This window comes from Danio aesculapii, chromosome 7 (assembly GCF_903798145.1).
Source record: "Danio aesculapii chromosome 7, fDanAes4.1, whole genome shotgun sequence".
NCBI lineage: Eukaryota > Metazoa > Chordata > Actinopteri > Cypriniformes > Danionidae > Danio > Danio aesculapii.
The window spans coordinates 17,621,809-17,639,085 of record NC_079441.1 but is presented as its reverse complement, the minus strand read 5'-3'; the positions used below and the strand labels follow the sequence as shown (position 1 = coordinate 17,639,085).

General features: G+C 35.5%; 2 protein-coding genes across 3 annotated transcripts; both read right to left on the bottom strand.

The window, feature by feature from the left end:
- Nucleotides 1-131: 131 nt before the first annotated feature.
- Nucleotides 132-4,059, bottom strand: LOC130231758 (membrane-spanning 4-domains subfamily A member 4A-like). 2 transcript variants are annotated; one of them, XM_056461161.1, is made up of 7 exons: nt 3,923-4,059; nt 3,678-3,835; nt 3,485-3,589; nt 1,473-1,526; nt 1,198-1,359; nt 614-736; nt 132-518 (listed from the first exon to the last, which is right to left on the bottom strand). In XM_056461161.1, the coding sequence occupies exons 1-7, from the start codon at nt 3,927-3,929 to the stop codon at nt 480-482; spliced, it is 648 nt and encodes a 215-aa protein (XP_056317136.1). In that variant the 5' UTR covers nt 3,930-4,059; the 3' UTR covers nt 132-479. The 2 variants fall into 2 exon arrangements, with proteins under 2 accessions (XP_056317136.1, XP_056317137.1); XM_056461162.1 differs by having other exon boundaries at nt 3,678-3,832; nt 3,923-4,055.
- A 3,733-nt stretch (nt 4,060-7,792) lies between these two features.
- On the bottom strand, nt 7,793-17,277 carry cd68 (CD68 molecule). Its single transcript, XM_056461160.1, has 6 exons — nt 17,112-17,277; nt 15,829-16,196; nt 15,619-15,738; nt 14,740-14,809; nt 13,489-13,659; nt 7,793-8,604 (listed from the first exon to the last, which is right to left on the bottom strand). Exons 1-6 carry the CDS (start codon nt 17,155-17,157, stop codon nt 8,465-8,467), a joined length of 915 nt encoding a protein of 304 aa, XP_056317135.1. The 5' UTR covers nt 17,158-17,277; the 3' UTR covers nt 7,793-8,464.

Here is a 17,277-nt window from a genome sequence, read left to right as displayed (position 1 = left end):
TGTAAAACCATAAAGGAAATTAAGGGTGTGTTACGTCAAAGGACACAGATCATGTCACTGGTTAAAATTGCTTATTTTTCTGGATTTGAATTCTCTTTTACATTTGAGATCATGTAAGTACACACAGTAAGTCAGCAAAATATACAACACTGTTGTAGTGTTTTGTTTATTATTTTAATGAAAAGAAATGTACATATTGTGCCTTTAATTCAAAATCTTTGGTACAATTCAGAGGAAATCCTCCTTTGGCTAGGCTACTAAATTGTAACACTAAATCAGATGTTAACAATTTATAAGTAAACTAACATATTAAGACTGTATTAAGATGGCTACATAAAAAAGGGTACAAAACATGTATTAGTATGTTTTGTCCTGTAACACTGTTTAAGATTCATACTGGCAATACATGACTTGTGTTAGTGATATATTTGAGTGTGGTATAAAGTATTAAGTGTCTATTTATATACACACTCTCGCATTCATTCTGGAGCTGCAGGTGGCGTCATAACAATAACAGGCTGAAAAAGACAACGAAGAGCACCATGTTATTATTATGCGCATCATTAACATTGCTTGCCAGCATCTCCAGATTTATGGAATGAGCTTTTCTTACCACGTTAGACCTGGGAGAGCAGCATGGAATCACCTTGCAGCAGTATGCGGCTAATGTAAGAGCCAGAACTATCTGAACCATCTCCAAAAGCTCGTCTAACAAAACCAGTTGATTGAAGAGCTTCTGTGAGTAGAGAACAAAATTAAATAGCATTATACAGTTGAAGACTAAACGATTAGCCTTCCTTTGAAAATGTCATTCTTTTAAAAATATTTCTCAAATATTTTAACATAACAACAACAACATTTTTCACAGTATTTCCTTTTTTTTTGGAGAAAATATTTCTTTTCATTTGGCTGGAATTTAAAAACCTCATTGTTATTAACCTAATTAAGCATTTAAATTACACTTTAAGCTGAATACTAGCAGCTTAAATAATAACTAAAATATTATGTACATGTTTTATGTGTATTATGTTTAAACATGTATTGGAAAAATAATCTCTCCATTAAACAGCACTTGGCAAACATTTAAAAAATGAATTCAAATTTCCGAGAAGGGCTAATCATTTTGCCTTCAACTGTACATGAATGCGGTGAACTGCACACAATGCCTAAAAAACCTCTTTAAAGTGCTTTACTTACCTCTGCATGTAAACATGTGCTGTTGCTAGGTATTTGTTCATGGTAATTTTCGTGGTAATTCCAGCACCCACCAGGGTGGAAATGTTGCTCATTAAGTGTAATGACACCACAGACAAAATATGCCACAGATGTGACGACTTGCATTCCCAAACAAGCCTTGAGCTGTTAAGAAATAAAATGACAGCAAGCCATAAATGCTTATTAATTAAGTACATTTTCAGTTCAGGCATACAATGATAAAATAATTATATGTTTATAAAAATTTCCAGACATACTGTTGGTAGGTGGAGATTCTGAGCTGCTATCGCCACGCTGCCAGCAATAATGCCCTGTTTAAGACAAAAGGTGTTACATATCTTTTTCAAAACTTGTCTCAGATGACGTCTCAAATTGGAGCGTGAGCCAGGCTTATTATTACTGAAGATTCAGAGACAATCTAAAACTTGATTAAAATTGCAAGTTATATAGTGCATTATGAAAACGCATGACAGTTCTGCTTTTAGGAAGTATTAAAAGGTCTTTAAAAATGCACTCAAAAGCATAACATGGATGTGTTTTGTCTGTATGAATGAGAAATTATTTTAAAAGTATATTATTTTGAGAAATAAACATAAAAATATCATCTGTATTGTTAAAATTGTAACATATATGTACAGTATTAAACAAACTAATGGTATTGTCCATAAGATGGTATTGCCCATTCCTGATGTCTTTTAAAAAAAGGTTGTCCAGTTGTCCCCAGTGTTGCCAGATTGGGCGGTTTTAAATTTGATTTTGTAGGTAAAAAATGGCATTGGTGGGTTGACAAAATTTGGGCGGTTTTGAAACGTAACTTTTATATTCAACTTATTTAACAAAACATAACTGTGTGTTCCTACTCCATTCAGTTGGTAGTGACCAGTGTATATCGCAAACCGCGTGGGCCTATCCACAAGAAAGAGGAGGTGAAGGAAAGTTGTATCAAAATCTGACACCCGGACAAATCTGTCTCCCCTTCGCGTGTACGCGCATCACGCAGCGCCTGTGGTAAAACCAAGCGGCGGCAACCCGCTCTCCCTCGGGAGGCCAATACGGAAGTAACTGAAACTGCAATTCATCAAAATTCCGCTAGTCCTGGCTCCATAATTAATATTTTTCTTTAGACCCGTAGAGCACTCCAGAATCTGACAGATAGATTAGCTGTAGGCTATAAAACAGTCATCTGAAGCGTTGTCATACAGTGTTATGCTGGAGTTCATCAATAGTCTTGCATTTACTAACACAGACTATATCTGAAGTGTTTAGAAGTAATTCGCGTTTTCCTCCTGTAGAAAAACGTCATAAGAGCAATTTTTAGTGGCTCAATGTATTACAACAGTGTTTTTGAAAGTCTAATCACTTTATTGATATAGTGTACAGCCAAGCACATGTGGTCAGAACACAAACGAGTCGCAGGTAATAAAGTATCAAGCGTTTCTCCCACAGTAAAGTCTGTCTGCCAGGTCTAAGCAAGCTCCGCCCACTCTCCGCCTCTTTGCCCTTGTTTGGTATCCCGCCGTGGGTGCGATGACGCGCGAACAAAATGGCGACGGTTGGCCGCGCCTACTTGTGGCTTCTTTTGCGCTCTTCAGAAACCTATGGGTGACGTCACGGATACTCCGTCCATATATTTTACAGTCTATGGGTAAAACTCACAGCGGTTTATCATGACACTTTTATCAATCATTTTTCCACAATTCACAGCAAGAACATGGAAGCGTTGTCTGATTGATAAGCAGCACCTAATTATGTTTAAAACACCAGATAGGACGAATTTATACCCAATTTCAAAAGTAAAACATACTCTTAACACTAAGTGCAGTGAGAGGGGGATAGTGTTTTAATGTGATCTATGCTGTGACTGCTGGTGTTTGTAGCTGTATGGTTAAAATAATGACAGTTAAAGTAACTAAGTTAATTTCGATTTTAAATTAAATAAAACATAAATCTTATATTCTGGGCGTTTTTTTGCGTTTTGAACTTTGGGCTGGAAAAAGTCAGCTTTATCTGGCAACTCTGTCCCTCGTCTCATCATTCCCTATTTAAAAACGTTAAAGCTGGAGGTTTTCCAACATTTCTTGTTTTGTGGTTCGAAAAACACGGCACATGACACTAGAACAACATAAAGGTAGAGTAAAGAGTAGGAAATGATAACCTGGTTTAAGATTTTTGAGTGAACTAGCCCTTTAAATTAGGTTACGTTTATCTGCAGGATGAAATTTGAGACATATTTTTACAGAAAAAAAAATTAGAATAAATGTATACTCACAATACTGGAGAGCAGAATAGTTATGTTTGTAGTCCACCCATATGCTTCAAGATAAAATGAAATTCTCCAACCAATAAAGAAAACCGTAATCGCGATCTCCGTAATCTGTGGAAAACAACAACAAAAACAGTCCTCACCAATAGATGTTTTGAGACCACTTTGTACCGTATATTGATACCAGCTTCTTGTGTACCCCTAAAATCTTGGGTTCTCCCTCCAGGTATTTGTATTTCTGACGGGGGTTCTTCTGGAAAGAAACTTCCACTAATGTTCCAGCCTCGGCTGAGTCGCTGGGCCTCCGGGCTGCAGCTCCCACAGACACCGCCGCCTCAGCCTCGGGTTCAGCTGCTGCTTTCAAGCATCAACACAAGTCTCTGGGTCACTCGACTGGTACACATACTCAGTTTTAATACACTCGTTAAATATTAGATGTCTTACTTATCATTTTCTTTTGCTGGTCTGTAAAGTTTCCTTACAAAACAAATTCTGGATCTGTGAAAGGGGCTCTTGTCTTGTGGGGATTTGGGAATGTTTCCGCCCCTCTCCCATCTGGAGTATGAGGATTTAATGCACTTTTTGGACAATACAGATGATAAGGCTGGACTAAAACCAGATGGGGCATGTCCGCACTTTGACTTTAGTTTATGAAAGAGAACTGCATGAGTTACAAGCATAAACAATCCAGAATGTGTGTAGCCTATTGACGAGACAAAGAATATATTCAGTTCCTCTCTTAATTTTGGCAAATGAAATGTTTCTCTGTAGGTCCACTGTTGTTGTTTTCCTCCCTTCTCTAGTGGTTTCAAATATCCTCTACAGCGCCATTACACGCAGTTTGAGTTTAAAGGGATAGTACGAGTCAATCTAGGGCCATATATACTTACAAAATAAAACAAAGTTTTGCATACAAAAAAGTATTGAGCAAAAATAAATTAATTAATGCAAATGCAAATCTCCAAAAATCTCAAAAAATAAAATTTTGAATTGAATTGAAAAATTTGTTTTGCTAACAAAATTAAAGAACTGCAAAAGATAAATTAAGTTTTGAGAAATAATAAATAAATTTGCAAAGATAAAAGAACTGCAAATAAACATCTAGCTGGGCAATTTATTTTTTATTTTTATAAATGTGCATATATTCAACCATAAGTTTGCAAAGCTGTTTTCACTTCTGCTCGTTTTACTTTGTGGCACTGATTTGAAAAGGGGGTGGAATCAAAGGAACTTGGCCCTTTACAGAAGGCCGGCAGTGTAAATAACTTTCCGTTAAAAACACGTAACGGTCATGTGACCATCAGGAAAAACGCAGCATCTCATTTCTCACAGGATGCGTTTTCTGTTCTCACGGCCTTCTGAGTTCGTTCTTCCGAGGTAACTTGGCAAGAACAAGGTTTCCACAAGAATACGAGTCCGTTCTCTACGTTCTTGGAATTGAGAAACAGCCCTAGTGTTTCTTCCCATACCGGTTCACTTCCGGTGAAAGGTTAATGTGACTTTTTTCAATTTTATACAGTTACTTTTACAGCATCAATGTTGCAATGCTAATTAAAAATATAATCCGTTAAATAAACTTCAACATTTATTTAGTATTTCGAGCGTAAGACGAGTTAAGCTATTTACATGCATGCACCCGTCAGGATCAGCAGGCTAGCGCAGAAACTTCCTTTAAAAAATACTGGGGTAAAATACATTTTCATATTTTAAAGACATGGCATAGAAAACTGTAATTTAATGCAGTGCTTTTTGTACATATTGAGACCTACTTTATATCGTATATCAATCAGGCAGTGAAAATCGTTGATTTTTAAGGAAAACAGACCTTAAACGCACCGATTTTGTTACGGCATACTGCACAGTTTACCAGAAGCGTTTGACCCAGGTTACTGAAAAAATAAAAGTCTTTATGCATACTTCTGCATATACCCCATACACATTCTCAGAAAATACACAATATTGTAATAATACCCAAAGTAATACACAAAACTGCCAGTTTTACTGTTATTAAAAGGTATAGGTTTGAGTGAAATGTTGACATTTCTTTTATTATATAAAGGTTTATGAACAATGTTGTGGCTGGATCTGCTTTTGACAGTTGGTCAGAATTTTTTTGTGTGATTGAAAGGTTACTTCACCAAATATTGATTTCCTAAATTTTCTGACGTTAAACATATGTTAGGGGTAACGTGGTGGCATAGTGAGTAGCACAATCGCCTCACAGCAAGGTTCGAGCCTCGGCTGGGTCATTTGGCGTTTCTGTGTGGAGTTTGCATATTCTCCCCGTGTTTGCGTGGGTTTCCACAGGGTGCTATAGGTGAATTGGGTAAGCTAAATTAGCCGTAGTGTATGTGTGTGATTAAGTGTGTATGTGTGTTTCCCAGTAATGGGTTGCAGCTGGAAGGTGCAAGGGGTTGCATCGGCTGCGTAAAACATGTGCTGGATAAGTTGGCGGTTCATTCCGCTGTGGCAACCCCAGATTATTAAAGGGACTGAGCCGAAAAGAAAATGAATGAATGAATGAATAAATAAACATGTTATTGCACACAGGGTCAGACATAGGCAGTATAGGCAAATGCTAAGAGTGCCATACATCCAGGTGGTGCCCGAAATGGGGGAAGAAAAAATTCACAATTCTTAAAACTAGTTGGTATTATGACTTCAGAAAAGAGTAAGCCTACAGTAATTTAACTGCATAGCAAAGCCTACTAAGTAGAAGTTGTAGTAAAAATAATAATAATATAGCCAACACTGTAAAACGTAAGGTAAGTCAAACCATTTGAGGAAACCGATTGCAGCAAACCATTTAAATTCAAATACTAATCCTAATGAGTACTGTGAACTTAATCCATTTGAGTAAAACATAGCAATGTTAGCACAGTAAAACCCAATAAATGAAGAGAACTCAACCCAACGGAGTACTGTAAAACCCAATAAGTTAAGGCAACTCAAACCGTTTAAGGAAACCAATTGCTACAAACCATTCATTTTCTTTTCAGCTTAGTCCCTGTATTAATCTGAGGTCGCCACAGCGGAATGAACCGCTGACTTATCCAGCATATGTTTTACGCAGCGGATGCCCTTTCAGCTGCAACCCATCACTGTGAAACATCCATACACAATCATTCACACACATACACAACGGACAATTTTAGCTTACCCAATTCACCTGTACCACATGTCTTTAGACTAGGGAGAAACCCACGCCAACACGGGGAGAACATGCAAACTCCACACAGAAATGCTAACTGACCCAGCCGAGGCTCGAACCTGTGACCTTCTTGCTGTGAGGCAACAGCACTACCAACTGCACCACCGCATCGCCTCAATTGCTACAAACCATTTGAGTTAAAAACTAATCTATATGAATACTGTGAACTTACTCCATTTAAGTTGAAGTAACGAGGTATTTAATTAACTCATTACCTTCAACACTGAGTTCAAAACTCTTTTCAACTGAGTAGAATTAACTTTCAGTAAATTTTGAGTTAACTCCACTCATTCCATTTGATAAAGTTGACTGTTGGGTTTTACAGTGTACTTGCCTAAGATGCACCCCGTCCGAATAATTACCTAGGTATATTTAAATTTATTATTAGACTGGTGTCAAATACTGTACTCATCTTCTGTCTTTAGATGCGCTGATGAGGTTTCTCAGTCCCACCATTGCAAAAAGTATTTTGAATGTGCAATTGCTTTATTTAAATAAACGAATGTCCAAGAAAAAGCTAGTAAGTTTCTTATATGTATACTAGCAGTAGGTACGGGCCGGTGTAAGATTCTGACAGTATGATAAACTTAGAGAAAAATATCACGATTTCACGGTATTGTGATTACTGCTCTAATACATGTTGTTTTTAAATGGCTGGGTAAAAAAACAACTCCTCACCTCCCCATCGTCCCATGCCCAACTAGCAGTGGAATTTAAAAATGTAAAAAGTGGTGAGGATCGGGCCTGATTGCGCAGTCTAAAAATAAATATGCACGTTTGAAAATATGCCATTTTTTCATTTACAAATATAACCACCACATGAGATAAAATTAAAGCTAAAAAGATAGCAGCACAAAAATTATTTTATATCATCTTGAGAATTTATCAAATATGGTAAGAAACAGATGTAGCTCAGACACCACTTAACCTAAAACTTGTTCAGAAATGTCATAAGCTGCTAAATTTACATATCCAGAAAGTTGGTTTTTGGAACTGAAAGCTGAGGTTACCCACTTGCATATCCTTAAAATTACCCAACTATGTCAGACAACCTTCTGGAATATCCCAGTTTGTGTTATTAAATGCAACAAATAATTCAGTCATTTAATTTTTTTCAACAAATTATTTATTTTTCTTAACCAAAAATCAAACATCATTCCCTTTATTCAGTGCATAAATGCAGATTCTGATCACAATAGTACAGCAAGACACTCGCTTTGAAAACAGAAATATAATAATTCACATCAGAATGAAACTGCTTTTAAAAATCGCATACATTATTAATTACAAAACAAGATGTGTATGCATCAACAAATACAAGAAGCTGAATTCCCTTTTATGCAGCCTTTTAGGTTTTAAAGCCCCTTTGGAAAGCTCAGATTAACATCGGCTATCACAAATAAAATGCATTAGTCTGTGTCAGGAACAAAAGAGCACCTATAGATAAAGAGCACTTACACTTAAGATGGAGCCACAGGTTAGGTTCTTGAAAAAGGGTGATTATTTCATAAAGATATGCTAAATAAGCCACATACTGAGCCATTTATCTGGCTTTATCGTAATCTTTTAGTAGTAATTGTGATGTGGCCCCATCAGCTTGTATTAGGATGTGCCATACCGTCTCTGCATAGTAAACATTGTTCGGACAGATCCAAGGCCATCCATGTTTATCGGTACACATAAGTAACATTCACTTACAACATACATAACAGTATTAAAATTCCCGTAAACCAGAATTGCTGGTTCTTACATAAACAACAACAAACTTTAGACCTCTATAGTGACTGGTAGCCATCAGTCCTCCGTTTCCTGCTGATAAGATAAGCGATGACTACAATGACGATGAGGATGATGAGGATTATGCCCACAGCGATGGGAACGCGGTAGTCAGGTTGATCAGCCTTGCACACATCAGCTGTTGTATAAGCAAAGAGAACAAGTTAAATGTCATTGTAAGAATAGAAAACCTCTATAATACATGACTTTTCTAGATTAAACTAGATTCAATTAAAATGTACACCTATTTTTGTAAATGTTTACAAAATAATCTGTAAAGACTGAGGATCATATACTACAAGTGTATGAAAAATGATTGGAATTAAAATGTATAGATTGTACTACATGTTAGCTTCTATTTCATCTAAAATGAAGTGCATTTAAGGAAGGGATGTTACAAACACAAATCAAAGGGATAGTTTACCCAAAAATGAAAATTCGGTCATTATTTACTCATCGTTTAAGTGTTCCAAATCAGTTTGACTTTCTTTTTTTTTAATGTTGAACACAAACGAATATATTCTGAAGAAACCTGTAACCACTAACTTCCATAGTGTTTGGTTTTCCTACTATGGATGTCGATGGTTATAGATTTTCAGCTTTCTGACAAGAGGTTTTCTACAAAAGGGTGCGTAAATAGTGAGTTAATATTCATTTTTGGGTCAAATATCCTTTCAAGTCCAAGTTATAATGTATACAACTTGTATGCATTTATGCCACCTCTAAGCAACAACAGTGTAAAGACACTTAAAGCCCTGGTCAGATCACACAATTTTTATTGTCAGTTACGAAAGTCCCCATGTTAAATTATGCGATTTTTTTTTTTTTTTTCCTTTCTTAATAAATCTTGATTTGTTGTGAGTCACAAATGTGCCAGACTACACGTTCCTTCACGATCAGCCATCCCGTGATGTCTACAGCGAGCGTTATTTCCCCAAACAGTCACAAGTGTTGCTATAATAATATTTCTTATCTCTTTTATCTTATTTTAATCTCAATAAACACTGATGCTTGCAGACAATTAACTACATTACTAAAGGGCATTTGTTACAACATGGATAGGATCAAACTTATGATTCCTTTTTAATATGAAGATATTTTTTTTGAAATCCAAGTGTATATTTTTTCTGCCATGGGTTTATTACACACTTCGCCTGAACTGTCCGCGAGTGAGACGAGAAAATGAAAGCAAATCAGAATTTGAAAAATCAGATGCTCAAGACAGAATCCTTAAAATAATGACAAATTAAAAAAATTAACAAATATAACTGAGATTTGTGATACAATCACAGTAAAGCATTTATTAATTCCTTATTTTCCTCAGAGCGAAGCAAATCATCCACCTGTACAGTTGAGTAGTGGAGGGGCACAAACAAAAATATAATAATTCGGATATTTTTCTTGGAAAAAATATATTTTTGAAACATTTCGTTTGCTATAATTTTAATGTATCATTTGTTGGTCAGTTATCTATAAACAAGAATAACATTCGAGGTGATGCGTTTCAAAACAAGTTTGCTATATGCATTGTGAATTACCATGAGATTGTGTTGGTTTGTTAAATCAAATAATAATCTAGCATAAATAAAATTAAAGTGAAATATTCCGTTTCAGAGAAGCCTATATTAAATTTTTCACTATTAAATGACATATTTAAACAAGCAGGAATTGCTTTTACAATGTATTCGCAGCACTGAACATGTTTCCAGATTATCTCGGAAGAACAAACTCTGTTGGAAGGATGAGAGAACTCAGAAACACATTGTGAGAATGGAGATGTCTGTGTATTTGTGCCAGTCTGTCAGATAAAACTGCTTAAAACATCTTAATATTTTAAAAAAGGTAGTTAAAGTTTGCATAACCAATGATTGATCTTATCCACCCGTGACGCATCCATAAGTAAATATGCAGCCTATTTTTTGATTACCTGACCAGCGCATTAACAGTACCACCCTCTGATATAACCAAGAAATTATGTGCTCCTATTGCACAGTGTCACCCACGTGATGGAACTCATTGTGAAGAATGAGAAAAAAAAATTAAACATGCTAGACTTTCTGCGATGGTGTCCTGAACTAGAAGAAATTAGAAGAACACTAGAAGAAATTATTTAATCTTGTGTCACAAATGCGTGTGATCTGACAAGGGCTTAAATGTTCTTTTAGATGCACCTCCGTTCCACTTTTGCAGTGTAAATTTGACCCTAGACTTTCAAATCAATCCGAAGAAATAAATGCAAATTATGCACCACTTGCTAGGAGACAAATGACAACTGTAAACAATATATGTTCTAAAGTCCATTGAACACATGTCTGGTCTTATCCAACTAGGTGGCAATTTAGATGAGAAATCGATCAGCTCATATCCCTGAATTTGATCAACTACTGTTGATTCATCTAGTAGTGTGTTTCCCAAGATAGTTTAATGATTAAATGGCCATTCACACTAAGGGCAATAACTATAAATATACCATTATATTATATATACTATTATATACTATTTTTGTGTCCACACCAGCAAACAATAATAATAATAATAATAATGATCTGTTTCTTTTCAGTTTATACTATTTTGCAATTGCCTCTTATAACCAGCAGATGTCCTCAGTGTGCTACGTTTCTAGCGCATCTGACCAGGTGAATCCAGCTTGTGTAATCTAATCAAACAGAGAATTTAGCAACTGCAATGTAGTGGAATTAAAACAACTCATTATTTTTTCAAAGAATTTTCAAAGGAGGCAACACAAAGACGACAAAACTATACTGGATACCAGAGGTACTTGTACTTTTATACTTTGATTTGCTTAATGTTTTGCATAGCTTCCATCGTTCCCTCCCCTAATACAACCAACTGTTTTCAAGATGGTTATCATCTTTGAATAATGTCTAAAAAGATGGCTAAACATCAAGCGATGAGCTTCTCCAGAGTGTTGACTGTAGCTTTAAATTGTGGTAGCCCTTTATATTTCAATGGATTCTGACTGGCAGTCTATGTTTTTTCATTTATTAGCAAGGGAAAAAACGTTCTGAAAGTAGTTCCAATTAAATAATTTCTCTACATCTTCATGGTTCACATAGCTGTCATCTGAATGCTTCTGTTTTTTAGAATAATGTCTTTAGGAGTTGTCATGCTTGGATAGCCCCTAAAGGGATAGTTCACTCAAAAATGAAAATTGACTCACTATTTACTCTCCCTCAAGTGGTTCCAAACCTTTAGTAGTTTCTTTATTGTGTTGAACACAAAAGATGATGATTTAAAGAAAGCTGAAAACATGCAACCACTGACTTCCATAGTCAAAACAAATACTATTGAAGTCAATGGTTACAGATTTCCAGCTTTCCTAAACATGTCTTTTGTGTTCAACAGAAAAAAGAAAATAGTGAAGGGAGAGTCATTTTTGGGTGAACTATCCCTGTAGGTATTTCCAGAAAGTATTATTACAATGAACATTTCATAAACCCTATTGCAAATTTGTGGATGGAACTACCACTTGTGAAAAATAAGCAAGCTAGCAATCTATACATTAAATCCCACAAATGCACAACGTTCATCTTACATCATTTAGTTTGTTAAAACATTTAAAAAGCAAAAAATTAGGGTAAATAAAGTCCCTTAATGCCATGTCTGCTATTTACAGCAGCGATCAGTCATTATTTTAAAGTGCATCTTTTGAATTAACAGAAGTTCTAGTAACAGAGAAAAATTAAAGTGGTTTGAACAACAGATATGAAACCATTCAGGAAACATTGGTGAGAAGCATGCATTGTTGTTGAAGAAACACACCCTAGACTATTAATCTGAGCAAAGGTTGTGTAGTTTATTCCAGCCTTAATACGCATGAAGACTAGAAAGAGATGCACGCCAAATATATAACAATTCAGAAATGACTAATCATTTTCTGTTGTGTTAAAAGAAACATTTTAATTGATTGTTGTCAGATAATTAAAAAAATCTAGCAAGTTATTTTTTAAAAAAATAGCAGATGTTTAAAAAAATAAAAATAAAAATAATAATAATCCAAAGAACAAGATCCATATTAGTTAATAATTAATTATAGCAGGTAGCCTTTGAACTTATAAGCTGTTGGACTTTTTCTTTGCACCAGCTGTTTAGAGAGTCATCTGGCTGGTCTAACCAGCTTCTTTGCATTGGCACATTTGCAACAAAAATAATTTTTGTAAACAAGTTGATAAGTTAAGATAAGCGTAGGCCCACACGGAATCTGCACACGCGGAAATTCGCTGATTTTTAGCCTAGATCATTGAGTATTTATTTACTTGTGCAAATTTATATTTATTCAGTTTTTAATAATAATAATAATAATTTAGTAATAATATTGACTGATATGAAAGTGTTCATTTGTTTAAAACACAGTTTTAAAGTAAAATTTTCAGTCTTTTAGTAGATATACTATGAGAGACTTGCTTTGTTTACCAAATAAGTGGATCTAGATGAATTTGCATTGTAATGATTTAATAAAAGTTAAAAAGGTATTATTTTTTATTTTATATTTTAAGTTTTTAGTTATGATACTCCCAAAATAATTCTGCATAAATCTGCAGATTTTTACAAAATTCTCAGCAGAAATAACAAAAAGTGGCCGCAGATTCTGTCTGGCCCTAGGTATGCGGTACTTTCTATGCAGTATGCGGCAGAATCTAATTATACTTTGTTATGTAGCTTGTAACAAAGTAGAGGTTAGGTTGATTGTTATTTATTACAAAGACGGGAGTGATTTAAAGGGATATTTTACCCAAAAATTTAAGTTAACACACATAAAGTGGTTCTAAACCTTTAGGACTTTTTCCTCGTTTGATCAAAAAGGGAAGATATTTTGAAGAATGTTGTAAACTGGTAGCCATTGACTTCCATAGTAAAAAAATAAAATAATTATGGAAGTCAATGGCTACCAGTTTACAACATTCTTTAAAAAAAAAAAATCTACATATTTGATCAACAGAGGAAAGAAACAGCAACCGACACTTAATACACGATGACAGAATTCTCATCACTTTATACTTACGTGTCCCGAATTCATTGTTTTTGAAGTTGAAGGCTTGAATTTTGTTGTGGGTCAAGTCTAGACTCAGACCATTCCCCAAGTACACCGTCTGAGAGCTGCAGGAGTAATAATGACCCGGAGCAGAAGTAAACAGCTCCAAAGACTCGTTCTTCCCAGAGTAGTCTCTTGACACTTCATTGAGAAAAATAAAAATAATATTTCATTACACAGTTGTGCATGATAAAACTATAAGTCAAGTGTCTTTTTGTTCTTAATCCCACATATGATTGAGATAAGGTTTATATATACAGTTGAAGTCAGAATTATTAAACCCCCTGAATTATTAGACCCCCCCCCCCCCCCCCGTTTATTTTTTTTCCCAATTTCTGTTTAATGGAGAATATTTTTTTTATTTAACGCATTTCTAAACATAATATTCATTTCGAATAACCGATTTATTTTATCTTTGCCATGATGACAGTAAATTATATGTGACTAGATATTTTTCGAGGCACTTCTATACAGCTTAAAGTGACATTTAAAGGCTTAACTAGATTGTAGACTTTCGAGAAAAATATATAGCTTAAGGGGGCTAATAATTTTTACCTTAAAATGAATTTAAAAAATAAAAACTGCTTTTATTCTAGCAGAAATAAAACAAATAAGACTTTCTCCAGAAGAAAAAATATATTATCAGATATACTGTGAACATTTCCTTCCTTTGTTAAACATCATTTGGGAAATATTTTTAAAAAGTAAAACAATTTCAAAGGGGGGCTAATAATTCTGACTTCAACTGTAAGGCATTATTAAATATAGTTAGAACCAAACAACTCCACTTTCTCAGATGAAATATGGAAACATAAGGATGCATACATTATTGTACTACACTTTAGGCAACGTCTATTTTTTATTTTTCACACCATGAGAAGGGATTATATTTACTGTAACCAAAACCAGTCTTAATACTTCCTCGTACTTAAATGGTGGCATGTGACATTTAATGTTGTCAAACTGGTTGATCTTCAAAGTCTAGTGTTTGTTTGCCATTTATTTCACGTTTTGATTCAATTCTTGAACAACCAATATTAAATAAAATTATCTAAAACTTTTCAAGAGATAAAATAGACAAATGGTAAAATGTGTACTTTTCATATAACTACCTAAATGCAAATATTGTACAACTATACAGATAAAACGTTGAAAATACTCGGAATACATTTAAGATGAGTGTTGTTGTTGGTGGTACTTGTCATATGTAAAGGACTTTACCTCCAGTTTTGAAAGCATAGGTCAAGTCAACTTCCACAAATTCCACATAGATCTTCTGTGTTGCTTCATTCTGAAAAATTTAAAGAAATATAATAGAATGTTAATTAAAAACAACAACAACAACAAAAAAATTCATAACTACAATACAGTTTTTAAAATAAATACATGTTTGACAAGCAGAACAAATTCATTCAATTCACCTTTATTTCTATAGCGCTTTTACAATGTAGATTGTCTCAAAGCAGCTTAACACATAGAAGTTCTAGTAAATTGAAACGGTGTCAGTCCAGTTTTCAGAGTTGAAGTTCAGTTCAGTGTGGTTTAATTTTCACTGCTGAAAGTCCAAACACTGAAGAGCAAATCCATCGATGCGCAGCTCCCAAACCAAGCAAGCCAGTGGCGACAGCGACAAGAAACAAACTTCACCAATTAACGAAGTGAAGGAAAAAAATGGTCTGTTGGACACGACCATTTCTCCTCTGGCCAAAGTTCTTGTGCAGAGCTGCAGTCTATGCTCTGGAGGCCAGTTCATAAATTGGCTATATAACATTGAAACTAACTTCAATATGGTAAACAACAACATCAGGTTGAACTTGACCTTAATGACTAACAAACATTATCAACATAAATGCAGCATGCTGATATGATGCAGGTCACCGTATCTCAGCCTGGTGCCTCCCCTGTGAATTTACAGCTTTATTTGTTACTGGGAGGGCACTCTGATTTCAATAATAGTCTTTTATACTTCCTCCTAAAGTGGCTTAAAGTTCCTGTTTTTTTGGACCCCACAAACTCAGGTTTAACCAACACACATCAGTTGAATATCACTATTCAACTATTTTGTTGCCACATCAATGAACATTCAGACAAAATACTTACATTTAAAAATTTTAAGGTAACTCCACCTTCACTGAATAAAAGGCTGATACTAGCTGTCTTTTCCGAACATCCTCCACTGGAAGTAGTTTTGCTTGGCTGTACAATGAATGTGTCGTTAACCTAGAGAGGGCAAGAGAAACGTTTCAGAAGAGTTAATGATATAGGTTTAGATATAAGTGAATTACATTTGGATGCAGAGAAATCTTTTACCTCGCTGGTGTTCACACGAATCCCAATTGCAAAGTCAGCCAGAATACATAATTTTCCATCTTGACTAGAATTATATTTCCCCACTGTCAAGTTGGCAGATGGCGTTGGAGCTGGGATTGGAGTGGTCGTGTTCGGGGCAATAGTGGTGGTTGTGTTCGGGGCATGGGTGGTTGTGTTCGGGGCATGGGTGGTTGTGTTCGGGGCATGGGTGGTTGTGTTCGGGGCATGGGTGGTTGTGTTTGGGGCATGGGTGGTTGTAGTCGGGGCAGGAGTGGTTGTAGTCGGGGCAGGAGTGGTTGTAGTCGGGGCAGGGGTGGTTGTAGTCGGAGGAGGCTTACTTGTTGAACTGTACTGACCTGAAGTCAGAGCTGAGGAGAAAGATTCAGACAAAAATAAAAATTAGTGGCATCCTCAATCACAGAAATGCTCCAGAAAGATTAATAAAAAATAACTACGCTACATTTCTAGTGATGAATAAAGAATAATAGCACTGAGCCTCTATCTGTAGTGCACTCGTTGGTTCTATTTACATACGTACATTCACTTCCTCAAGAGCGCGCGCGCTGTCACAAGAACGCACACGTCAAAATTTCCCAACAGGGAAATGTGCCAATTCACTTCAGACAACTTCACGTGATGTTTGATCGTTGGTTTGGACGTATAATAGAAATGTAAGCGCTGGCAAAGTAACTGGCGCTAACTTTAGGGAAAGCTTCGCATGTCAACTTGTTTACCACATGGTACACTTGTAAACTTGACTCTACATTGGTTTTAAATGTAAAAACAAACGACAATAGCTGAACTTCAACAACATTTCTCATTTTTTTCAACAGTTCTCGCATTTGCTCTTGATAATGTTAGTCTGAAGTGCAGTGAAGATTTGATCTCAGTGTTTTTCCACCGCGTTGAATTTAATTTTAGCGTGGAAATCGAAACCAGTTTAGCTGCCAAAAAGCGTCACATATCAAGTCGGTTGCTGTCATAATTGATTTAAAAAGTTATCTTGAATAATACTTAAAAAAAAAAAAGCTAATCACGAATTACACACATTAATAATGAAATGATAGGTTACAGGTGTATCCTGCACCACCGCCACTTCCTTGTTGACCAAACCAGTACGTTTGATTTTAAAGTGAACATAGTTCTTTAAATACTTAATACAGCTTCTTAATCTTTCAGTATATCAAAATACATGATTAAAATGGCGTTTACCAAATGGTGGACAAAAGGTAAGCGCACTATTTAATATTCCCTTTCAAAAGCGAGTAAATAATCTGCTTTACCTGTTGCAGCAATGAAAAGCGTGATCAATAATAATCCGTGCTTCATTTTCGTCTGTTTTTCGATGCACCTGACACAGAAACCTCGTTGGATTGCAAGCTATAAAGCAGCGTTAGTAGCCTGTGTGGTGTTGAAAGTCTGTCGCACACTGCACTTATTCGCCAGAAA